Raw genomic sequence first — 11,540 nt, 5'->3', positions numbered from 1 at the left:
TTTGGTGATCACCCTTATTATCATCATGTCATTTAATCACGATCTGTTTAATTAGCCAATGCTTACATCCAAAGAATGTGTCTAGACTTTACTCCTACAGACACACACTAACAATACAAATTGAGCTAAGTAATACACTCACGAGCCACTTAATTAGGTACACCTTGCTAGGATGGGTTGGACCCCCATCTGCTTTCAGAACTGCGTTAAGTCTTCATAGCATAGATTAAACAAGGTACTGGAAGCATTCCTCAGAGATTTTGCTCAATATTGACCTGATCGCATCACGCAGTTGCTGCAGATTTGTCGGCTGCACATCCATGACGCAAATCTCTGGTTCACCACATCCCAATGGTGCACTGTAGGATTTGGATCTGATGACTGTGGACTGTGACATTTGAGTAAAATTCATTGTCATGTTCAAGAAACCAGTTGGAGAATATTTGAGCTTTGTGACACGGTGAGTTATCCTGCTGGAAGTAGCCATCAGAAGATTGGTACACTGTTGTCATAAAGGCATGGACATGGTCAGCACAACCCGGTATCACGGCAAGAGGTGAACATGTGACGATTTACCATGATGGGAGACGTGAAGCTGTCACGATTTCGTCCCTTCAAACGTGACAATTACACAGTATTGTTAACGTGGCCCAACCAGTGGAGATATACCCGGAAATGCCAAGCAAATGCTACCCCGACGGTCGGTTGTTATTATTATCAATATTAATATAATAATGATTTCATTTGTAATAGTCACACTCAATTTCGCCAATTTTCTGTTGCCCCAGCTGGTCGGCACCTCTTTTAGCAGATACAAAGGCTACATTCATTTATTAAATCAATGTGTGTGGATGTGGAATTAACGGACGTGACGTTGCACGATTGCGTTACCAGGCAACAGCTTCGGTTCATGTTAATTTATAAACTCTTGGCACCTAGTGGTTAAAGCGCGTTATTGAATTTTATTATTATTATTAACTAACAGAATAAGAGACCTGACAGGTGATGGTCAGACGTTGACCTGGCTGCACAGTCACAGAGGCTGGCTGTGTCAACTGTTCACACTTCACACCTGTACAAATACAAAAAAAAGTTATATGACAGATTATCCTGTTAAACAGCAGTATAATAAGTGTTGACTCACTTCCAGCTGCCAGCAGCAGCAGCAGCAGCAGCAGCAGAGAGAACATGATGATGATGACTCTCATTTCATTTAATTTCAAACCTTTATTTATACAGGTGTATCCCATTGAGATCATTGATCTCTTTTTCAAGGGAGACCTGCTCAAGTAGGTTCCACATGAAACATAAAAACATAAACAGAACAACAAAAGGACATCATACAGCACCATTTACATAACTATCCACATAAACAGGTACCAATAGCTTCCGATTGAGTAGCATCCAACCGAGCTTTAAAAACATTTAGTGGCACCAGATTGCTCAGTTTCCATTTAATTTGCAGACTATTCCAAGACAGAGGAGCTGCGCATCTAAAAGCTGTCTTCCCTAAGACAGTCCTAGCAGTTGGCACATTTAATAAAACCACAACATTCGATCTCAGGCAGTAGCCACTTACAATTTTCCGTGAGATCAGGGAGCAGATATAAGATGGAAGTTTCCCTAACATGGCTTTGTATATAAAAATGTACCAGTGACTGAGCCTCCGTACAGTTAGTGAAAGCAAACCAGCCCTTGCATACAGGGTACAGTGATGGGTTAATGCTTTACAGTTTGTCACAAATCTCAGTGCACTGTGATACGCAGCATCTAACTTGACCAGGCAATTGGCAGGTGCATTCATATAGATCAAATCACCATAGTCCAGCACAGGTCAAAAGGTCACAGTGACTAGCCTTTTCCTGGCCTCAAGCAGAGAAACAGGACTTGTTCCTGTAGAAGAAACCTAGCCTAACCCTCAGCTTTTTAAGCAGGTTATTGACATGAAGTTTAGAAATGTGAGACAATCATCAAGCCAGATACCAAGGACTCTGAGAAGACGTGAGCTCCTGATCCCCTTTAATCTCCACTGACAGTCTCTTGTGAAGGCCTTATAACGGTATCACAATGGATATTACTGAGTTTGCATAGAACCAAACGTGTTCACGTGTGAATGTGAACATTAATAGAATATCACCTCCCATCTTCAGAGCAATCTGACTATTATAACATTAGCGTTAAGAAAGCTTAATTAAATATCTGCCACAACATAAGTAACTGGATCAAAGTAACAGTACAGTCCGCGGCATCACATCATAATGTATCATATATTTCCTTATCTGAGTCAGCTGAGCCGTATCTGGCCGTGCAACACTTACAGTGTCACATACTGTATGCAGAAGTATTATTTTAAGCAACACATTACGAAACACTCGAGTCAAATGTAATTAAAGTCAGATCGTGTCTTAGACGGGGCATATCATAAACCTGTTAATGTACGCATTCAAACACTTTTTCTTTTACCAGCTGTGTTCACCTTGCAGGTGCAGCTATGTGGCTTTTATCCTGGATAAAGTGTTTGAGTCATGGATGTTTAAAGTCTTCATATTTGTCTAATTATATAGTTGACTTTTCATTCAGGAAGTATGACGCGCTGCGCTGTCAGTACGCTTCTCCATGTTTGTGATTGGTCGAATGCTCCAAATACTACCCCTTTTATGTGAACGCGCACCTAACTAGATAGGACACGGCTGGCTTGAGCGATCCACTTGATAACCCGTGTCGTAGTGCCGTTTAGCGAGAGGGCGTATGTTTTGGATTAGGCCAACCGGCTAACTCAAACATATCCAGGTTAGGTTGAACCAGTTTCGTGGTATACCCCCCAGGTCCTGACTGAGCACAGGCACCTGTAGCCTTGGCTACTGTGCTCTCAGTGTTTTGTCTCCCTGTTCCTGCCTATTGGCGTCAGCTGATAGAGGTGTTGGTTTTATCTTGTTATGCACAATGTTGATTCTTCTCTCAGAACTAGCTAAATATGGGTCTGGGGTAGAGATCTTCAGAATTGGTTTGGCATCTTTTGTGTCAATTCGTGGCACACAACATGTCTTGTGAATAAACCATCAGTTTGCCATCAAAGTTCCTACTCTCCTCGTGTCTCTCTGACTCCTGTTTCCATTGCTTCAGAAGTTTCCATCGCATATGAAAGATTTTTACATGTTTGTAAATTATTTTGGTTTCAGTGTGTGTGTTTCACATGGGTGAACAGTATATTTATATGTTATGGAATGAAATACAATGTAAGATTAGGGGAAAGTTAGGGGAGTGCATGTTAATGTGTCTGGAGGTGGCGTGTTCCAAAAGTGTTTGGGTTTGTCTGCCGTGTGTGGGCTGCGTTCCATTTCAAATTGCCGCCTGTACAATGTATGCACCAGTCTGTGATATGCCGATGTGCAGGCCCGCCCCTCCATACACGCCGATCACACAGATTGCGTCTGCCTCTCGCCCTCATCTTGTGGAGGGAGCCTCATCTGATGCGCAAATGCGGCGCAATTGAGCGCGCCACAGTTTCTGCTGCGAGGCTCCACTAGCTGTAATCGGCTTGGTGTGTCCAGGGTTTACACACTACCCCCCCGTCGACGCTCGCGAGGGCCTCATCACATCACAGCCCTGCCGATGTGATATAATGTATAGGACCTTTTTCCTCATGGGTGTCATTCACAACAGACCAATCATGACAGTTTTAGAGAATGAGTTTGTATGGATACACTTAAAACATATTTGTATTTGTCTTGGCTTCAGCTCACTGATAACATAAGAACACAAATAGGCACAACACTTACATAGATGTTTTTTTTATATGTATTTTATTACTCCAAAGTAGAAAAAAAAAGTCAGCCATATTTAACTGGAAAAGTTTTCCTTTGGCTCCCAGGAATTTTTCCACTTCGCCCCACTGTAAAATAGAAACAGTCAATCAATCAATCAATCAATGTTTATTTATAAAGCCCAATATCACAAATGTTACATTTGTCTCAGTGGACTTCACAGTTTGTACAGAATATCAGTATGACAATACTGACACAGCAAAAAGTATTACTTTTTGGAATATGTAGTTCTACAGTATGTTGACAATGCTATTTCAAATGAGAAGATATACTAAGTCACTCAAAAATATCATGATGAAAGTGCAGTATAATGTATATATTTATATATAACACGTACATCATATATAATACAAGGTACATTTTTTATTTCAAAGTCAATGTTTCATTTGACCAATTCTTTGAATTTGCTGTCTTATCAATGCCCAAACATACAGCACTAAACTTAGACAACTGCCTGCAAGACTGCACACAGAAATAATACTACTTATTACTACTAACTATACTTATAGTATAATTGTTAAGAACAAATGTAACAAGTCAGTAATTACAAAAGAGATCAAATACCATCCAGCCTCACATATCAATCATTTAACCTTTAGTGATATTGATCAATGATAAACTCTATTGTATATTTTAATTTCTATTTCAATGTAGGCTACTTCCCTGCTTATGTGTTACAATCAGACAGCGTTTCTAGGGCGCGATGTCTGAATGACGAAGGGCAGAGAACTTGGATGTCTTACTTTATGGCGCAAACGTCTGATAGAGCCATTGATGACATGGCTCCCCACCCCCATGTGATCAACTAAATTCAATTTACTGCTGAGGAACCCAAAATGTTTAAGTTAGTGATCTCAGGGTTGATGAAGTTGGTTGGTAAGACTACTTTGTGGCCCCTGTTCTGCCAGACCCATCAGCTACACTGAAGGAAACTTCAGATTAGATACATACCATCCAGAGCAAGACTGCCACTGCACCAACACCTCGGTATGGCCCTGAGTAAAGAAACACAGATTTTAGGTAAACTTCATTTTTTTCAAATGTCATACATGTAAATACAAAAAGTCCAGTGAAATCAAATGATAATTTGAAATAATAGTAGGTACGATTAACTCAAACATATGAAGGACTGTAACATAGTCAATAGCATTTTCCCCATCAGTTTAATATTTTGGAATACTATTATTATTTAAAAAAATATTTGTACTGCCAAGAATAGGAATTCACCTACAAAGGATTACAAGAAAAAATGTAATATACAAATAAATGGCTGGACATGATGCATTAATGCGACATGAAGCATTACACAAGTACCTCAACCTTAAATTAATAATACATTATTGTTACTGTAATTTCAATATTTCAATATTTACATTAGCAGTCATGCTTAAGACTGAAACACTCCTTTTAAAAAAAGTATACGAAAATCCAATAAGATAAGACTTGGTTCCACGGAAACATTATTGTCATTGTTTATTTATTTAAAAATATTTTCTAAACAAACCTCCCTGATTCGTTCCCTCAGTAGTTTTTTGTAGGGGAAAGTGTCTGACCCTTGATGAATGGGACATTCTGCAAGGAATTAAAAGATGGTAATAAGTTGAAGTTCAGCAATAACCTCCTAAACATTGCCTAACATCACATTGTGCTCAATTAAACTGTTCAAAATGGCACTGAGACTTTTGATACTGCAAAGTCTTAAACAAAACAAAAGGTGGTGTATTCTAATTGTACCGATGATTGTTTTCTCTCTCTTTAACTAATTCAATGTGCAAAATCTAACACAGTTTCAGTCGATGTAAATAAGATAATTACTAATCAACCCGCACATACCATTAATTGCCACTTTATTCCTCGTTGGTCTTCTTTTCTGTGAGGAAGACACTGAGGAGAGAGCAGGAGTCAGCCCGGAGGAGAGAGCAGGAGTCAGCCCGGAGGAGAGAGCAGGAGTCAGCCCGGAGGAGAGAGCAGGAGTCAGGCCGGAGGAGAGAGCAGGAGTCAGGCCGGAGGAGAGAGCAGGAGTCAGCCCGGAGGAGAGAGCAGGAGTCAGGCCGGAGGAGAGAGCAGGAGTCAGGCCGGAGGAGAGAGCAGGAGTCAGCCCGGAGGAGAGAGCAGGAGTCAGCCCGGAGGAGAGAGCAGGAGTCAGCCCGGAGGAGAGAGCAGGAGTCAGGCCGGAGGAAAGAGCAGGAGTCAGCCCGGAGGAGAGAGCAGGAGTCAGCCCGGAGGAGAGAGCAGGAGTCAGGCCGGAGGACACAGGAGTGAGGAAGAGAGTGAACTCAGTGTCAGTCTCGGTGGTAAGAGGTACAGACAAGTCTGATCCTGGGTCTGCGGCCATTTCTGCCTGTGTGGTTGAAGGGCCCTCAGTTTCAACTGCCAAAGTCACTATTGAGAAGAAAAAAAAGTAGACGCATGGTGAATAAATGACCAAGTATAATCTTCCATATACATTTATAATCTGAGTAATTACAGCTAAAAATGAAACAGCGGAACATCAGTGATTCTGTGTTACAATGGCGTTTGTTAGCAACCAGGAAATGACACCAGTAAGGACAAACAGATGAGAATGCTGCGTGGGGTCTGGGTGCCGTGTTGGCGGGACGTTGGGGGGCTCGCTGCTCCGCCCTTTGAGGCTCGAGGAGCAGACAGTGTGAGCTGGATTACTGGTGTTGTTTCCTGGTTGCTGCGTGGGGTCTGCGAGACAGCGAGGAACTCAGCCTGAGCGCACACACACACACACACTGTGTGTGCGTGAGGAGATCCACGGAGCCTCGGCTGAGAAAAGATAAGGCTGAGTGAGTGTGTGTGTGTGAGCCGGTACGTCACTATGCCCGTTACGTCACTATACTCAGGAAGAATTTTCTTTGAAAAAGAGCAGCATAGACAGGTATTTTCTGTGTTAGAGTTTTACTCGCTACAGGGTGTACTTTGAGGGTTTGTGACTCTGCAGACCGTTTACATGCAGGAAAAGCTTCATAACACACAAGGGGACGGGTAATAACCAGAAAAGCATGACATGGGCCCTTTAACTGACAAAACAAGACATAACGACATATTTTTACTACTTGGTAAACAGTGATTCACATTTTTTTACATTTAAAACCAGATAACTGAGCAACTAATTTACAAAAAATGTTAACAGATACATTGCTGAAATATAGCATGCAGATTTGTATACTTTACCATTAATAAGGCTTTCGTAAATCCTCTTTATGGTAACAAGTGCATTGTTACCATCTTCTGTCTCGATTTGCCATGGACAGATGCAATCGGCCGCAAAACCATTTGTGCCTCTCTTGGCAAGAAGGAGGATGGGACGCCGATCTAACATTTTCCATTTGTGGAGCTGGAACACAATGGACACAAAAAAACAAGAAATATTATGTACACAACAGCTCTAAACATCATCACACACCTAAAGCCATTATAACTCCATTTATTTTGCATAAGTGAAAAATGCACTGATGTGATACGTGTGCACATTGAGGAAGGCACCCCACAATTAACCAGGTGTGATTTTAGACCCCTTTTAGGGGAGCCCCTAAAAAAGAACTGTAAAAAAAAAAGAAGTTTATCGAGCTCGGGTTCACTTTGAGTTTTTTTTACATGGGCATAGTTCTTTTTATATGGGTTAGGGATGCCAGCGATTATTCTATTTTTCGAATATTCGTTATAGTCTCCATAATCGAAAATTATTTTTAAAATTCGATTTTATTTATATATATTTTTATTATTATTTATGTTTTTCTTTTTTTTCCTGGCTTAGTTTCAATTCGGCGGCGAATAATCGATTAATATTCGCCAGGGCTGTCCGATTTTGATCATGGTCAGTTTCTGGCATCCCTAATATGGGTCCATTTAACTCTCACATTCAGATATCTGAATAAGCTACATTTAGCTTTGAAACATGTCAGCAAGCTATAACCTATATCATTTCAGGTTCAAAGTTCTGCATTAACAGCACTTCAGATGTAAAGCTGGTGTTACAGGGGAATTTTGAAATGACTGTTCGAACACGGCTCAAAGTCAGAGACTCTGGTAAGCTTAATGAAAGTGCTTTTAAGGGCCTCTTTATTAATACTAACTCTTTCCAGGTCTTGATTGTCTTTCAAGCACTATATTAATATGGGCTGGTTTTGATTCTGTGACATTCTTGGTTTTACCATTTATTCAAAAATGTATATGATATTTCATTTATTTTACTTTTGGAAACCATAGTCACATAATTATGTGTTTTCCATACTATGAAGTTCCAAAATAAAATATAAAACACCAAAATGCAGGTTTTTTTGTAAGATATAATTAGAAAAACATGTACATTGAAGCTCTGATTCTAGGAATTACCACTGGCCTGAACTATGTTACTTCTGGTTAAGAAATAATGTTTTACTAAAACTGGGTGCTTGCCAGTACAAACACTATCTAACATCAGTTCGAAAAAATGTGTTATGCCTTTACAGATTTAAATACAACGGTGACAACAATTTTGCTTAACACATTACATGAAGTGCAGTAGGCATGGGCGGTATCATTTTTTTCATACTGTCATACCTTGCTGACATCATACTGTGGTATACGGTATATGACGGTATCAGTCCCAATTTAAGGGGTAATTTCTCCCCCAACATTTTTTTACTCACTATATCAACAGCCCCACCAAAAATATTTTCCACCAGCCGCCACTGACGATATGACTTGGGTCGACTTGAGTGAGGTGGCGTTCGGCGGCAAATAGATGTTTCGAACGGTATATTATATGTTCGGTGTAAAATGCAGCCCGAGCCGGCAGAGGCGTCAATTGGGTATGGCAAGGTATGGCAGCTGCCACACCTTGGCTCCAGGGGAAAATGTAAATGTTCGTTTTAAAAAAATTAATTTATGGAATTACTCTGTGTCAATTTGTATTGATTATTCTATTATTTAATACATATAAATTAAATACAAATGAAAATCAGAACAACACAATCGATTTCTCTAGTCTAGATATTATCTTTCCCAATACTTATCGTAACGTATCCCCCCTCCCTATCTTGAAATGTGGTATCTCCTGACGAGAAGCCGCCGGAGGTCAGAGCGGGTCATGTTATCGCGGTTTTTTTTATTTTTCGGCTAAGCTAATTAACTAAAATGAAAAGAAAGCAAAGAACTTTAGAATCTTTTTTTATCAAAAAAAAGGCAGGTGAAGGTGATGGCTCCAATGTTGCCCCAGCAGCAGAGGGAGAAGGACCAGGTAGTGAAGGTGGGATTCAAGCTGTTAACGAGGCTGTTAGCCACTCCAGCACCTGCGCCGGGGATGCAGATGCTAACAGGGAGACGGAGACTACATGCATGGAGGCTGAGAACTCGTCCACACCGACTTCTCGAATTGAATCCGAGTCTGAGTCCCCACCAATTTCTCAGATTGAAAGAGCTGGATCAGACGTGGACAGCGATAAGGAAGGTCAAGGCCCGGGTGCAGCAGCAGTAGCAGCCTCTGGGTCAACTGGAGCAGAGAAGAAGGATATTAGTGGATGTAAAACAGACGGACTCAGGCGTCCTCGTTTGACCCACTTCCCAACTAGAAATGGAAGACGCTTTAATGTCAGTGTGTATCAGGAATATGACTGGGTTGAATATTCTGCGCAAGAAGATGCAGTTTATTGCTTTGCATGCCGTCATTTTGGAGGAGCCTCAACTTTAACAGGTGACAGGCATGGACTGCGTGTGTTCATAGACACTGGATACACATGTTGGAAGAACATGAAAAAAAATCTCCGGGATCATCAAGGGAGCAGTAGACACAATTGTGCTGCATTAGCGTGGTCTAACTTTAAGGCTAACATAAGGAATCCATCGCAAGTCGGATTGACGCAAACAGGACAGATGAGGTGCAGGAGAACCGGGCTCACGTCAAATCCTTGTTCAAAATCACGTCATTTCTGGGAAGACAGGCCCTCCCTCTCCGTGGCCACAACGAGAGAGATGAGGATGAAAATAAAGGAAATTTCCTTGAACTTTTGGACGTTATTGCAACAGATGACAGGAACGTGAAAAGCAAACAGGAACGCAGGTATGCGCACTATTCTTCCCCAGAAGCCCAGAATGATATGGTGAGAGTTATTGGGGAAAATATCAGAAGTATAATCATAAATGAAGTAGGAGAAGCACGGTACTTTTCAGTGTTAGTGGATGAAACGAAAGACCTGTCTAAGAAGGAGCAGCTGGCCATTTTGATCCGTTATGTACATGACGGGATTATAAAGGAAAGAGCCATTGGAACCTATCACATGAAAGACCTGACAGCTGAATCCCTGGCCCAGAAAATAATAAAGGAATTATCGAGTTTAGATATTCAGCTGTGTGTTGCACAATGCTACGATGGTGCAAGTGTTATGCGGGGTAATGTGCGTGGAGTGCAGGCTTTAATACGTGAAAAAGTGCCGCATGCAGCGTATATACACTGTCATGCACATAGACTAAATCTTGTGCTTGTGAGCTCGATAACTGAAATACCAGAGATGGCAGAGTTTTTTGGTGTTGTTCAAACACTATATACTTGTATTGCAAATAGCAATACCAGACACATGCTTTTCATTGAGGCTCAAAAGAAGTTGGGACACAACAAAATACTGCACTTGGAGCGCACCTGTCCCACTCGGTGGCTGTATTGGTATAGGGCTCTACAGAAGATAAAACTGCGCTACGAGGCTATACTAGCTGTGTTAGATGCCACTATTGACGCTCATGCAGAGGGTTCAACTGAAGCTGCTGGACTTCGGACAAATATGCTGACAGTCACTTTTGTTGTGCGTCTTCATGTCCTAGAAAAAATCTTAAATCTCACTTATGGACTGTCTGAACAGCTTCAGACAAAAGACATTGCAATCACGATGGCTTCCAACCTCATACGGAGTACTAAGGCCCAGCTGGAAAAGATGAGGTCAGATAAAGAGTACCAGGACACACTGAGCAGAGCCAAGGCATTTTCCACAGAGCTCGGCCTCCCAAGCAGCGACACTGCCCCTCTGCGACCAGCAAGAGCACGGAGTGTGTCCAAAGCCTTGGCAGGGTTTATTGTCGGATCATCCAGTGGCCAGAGACAAACAGGAGATGACCAAGAAAAAAGACTATACTTTGAAACACTGGACCGCTTCATCTCTGAGTTAGATCGCCGATTTACAGATAATGATGAGCTACTTAATGCTAGCCAGGCATTTGATTGTTCATCTCCCCATTTCATGGATGTAGTTAAAATGGAACAGTTTGCACAACTCTATGATGAACTGATCGACACCACCCTTCTCAGTTCCCAGTGTCACACAGCAAAAGCTTTCCTTGAACTTGAGATGAAGGAGGACGTGGAGGAGGAGAAAAACATAATGCTGGCTTTGACACGACTGAAGACCATGTCTGTCGCTTTTTCAGAGGTCATCAAGCTATTCAAGATCGCAGCAACAATTCCTGTCTCCACTGCATCCAACGAAAGATTCTTTTCCGTTTTAAAAAGAGTCAAGACTTACCTGCGGACCACCATGAGCGATGACAGGCTCACAAACCTCATGTTGATGGCTGTTGAGCCTGCTGTCGTAAAATCCCTGGACGCAGATGAACTCGTCAATAACTTTGCTGCTTTGAGGACCCGCCGTTATCCACTTGTGGAATAATTAATAAAGTTCATCTCAAAGTAAGATACCCAAACATCTTATTAATATGATTTCTCTTTCTCTTTTCTTCTCCCTC

The 11,540-nt window shown here is 41.5% G+C and overlaps 1 protein-coding gene across 2 annotated transcripts in view; it reads right to left on the bottom strand.

Moving 5' to 3' along the window:
* Positions 1 to 3,772: 3,772 nt before the first annotated feature.
* LOC307045612 (uncharacterized protein) overlaps positions 3,773 to 11,540 on the bottom strand; it is a 65,611-nt gene continuing 57,843 nt past the window's right edge. For both annotated transcript variants that reach the window (XM_079691390.1, XM_079691389.1), the window contains exons 3-7: positions 7,005 to 7,167; positions 5,658 to 6,206; positions 5,329 to 5,396; positions 4,776 to 4,819; positions 3,773 to 3,892 (exon numbers count right to left, since the gene is read on the bottom strand). In XM_079691390.1, coding sequence (XP_079547516.1) covers positions 3,841 to 3,892; positions 4,776 to 4,819; positions 5,329 to 5,396; positions 5,658 to 6,206; positions 7,005 to 7,167 — 876 coding nt within the window. In that variant the 3' untranslated portion in view covers positions 3,773 to 3,840. The remainder of the gene's footprint in view (positions 3,893 to 4,775; positions 4,820 to 5,328; positions 5,397 to 5,657; positions 6,207 to 7,004; positions 7,168 to 11,540) is intronic.

This window comes from Notothenia rossii (genome assembly GCF_949606895.1).
Source record: "Notothenia rossii genome assembly, chromosome: 7".
Classification (NCBI taxonomy): Eukaryota; Metazoa; Chordata; class Actinopteri; order Perciformes; family Nototheniidae; genus Notothenia; species Notothenia rossii.
Note: the sequence above shows the minus strand (reverse complement) of the source record. Positions and strands in the feature narration are given on the sequence as shown.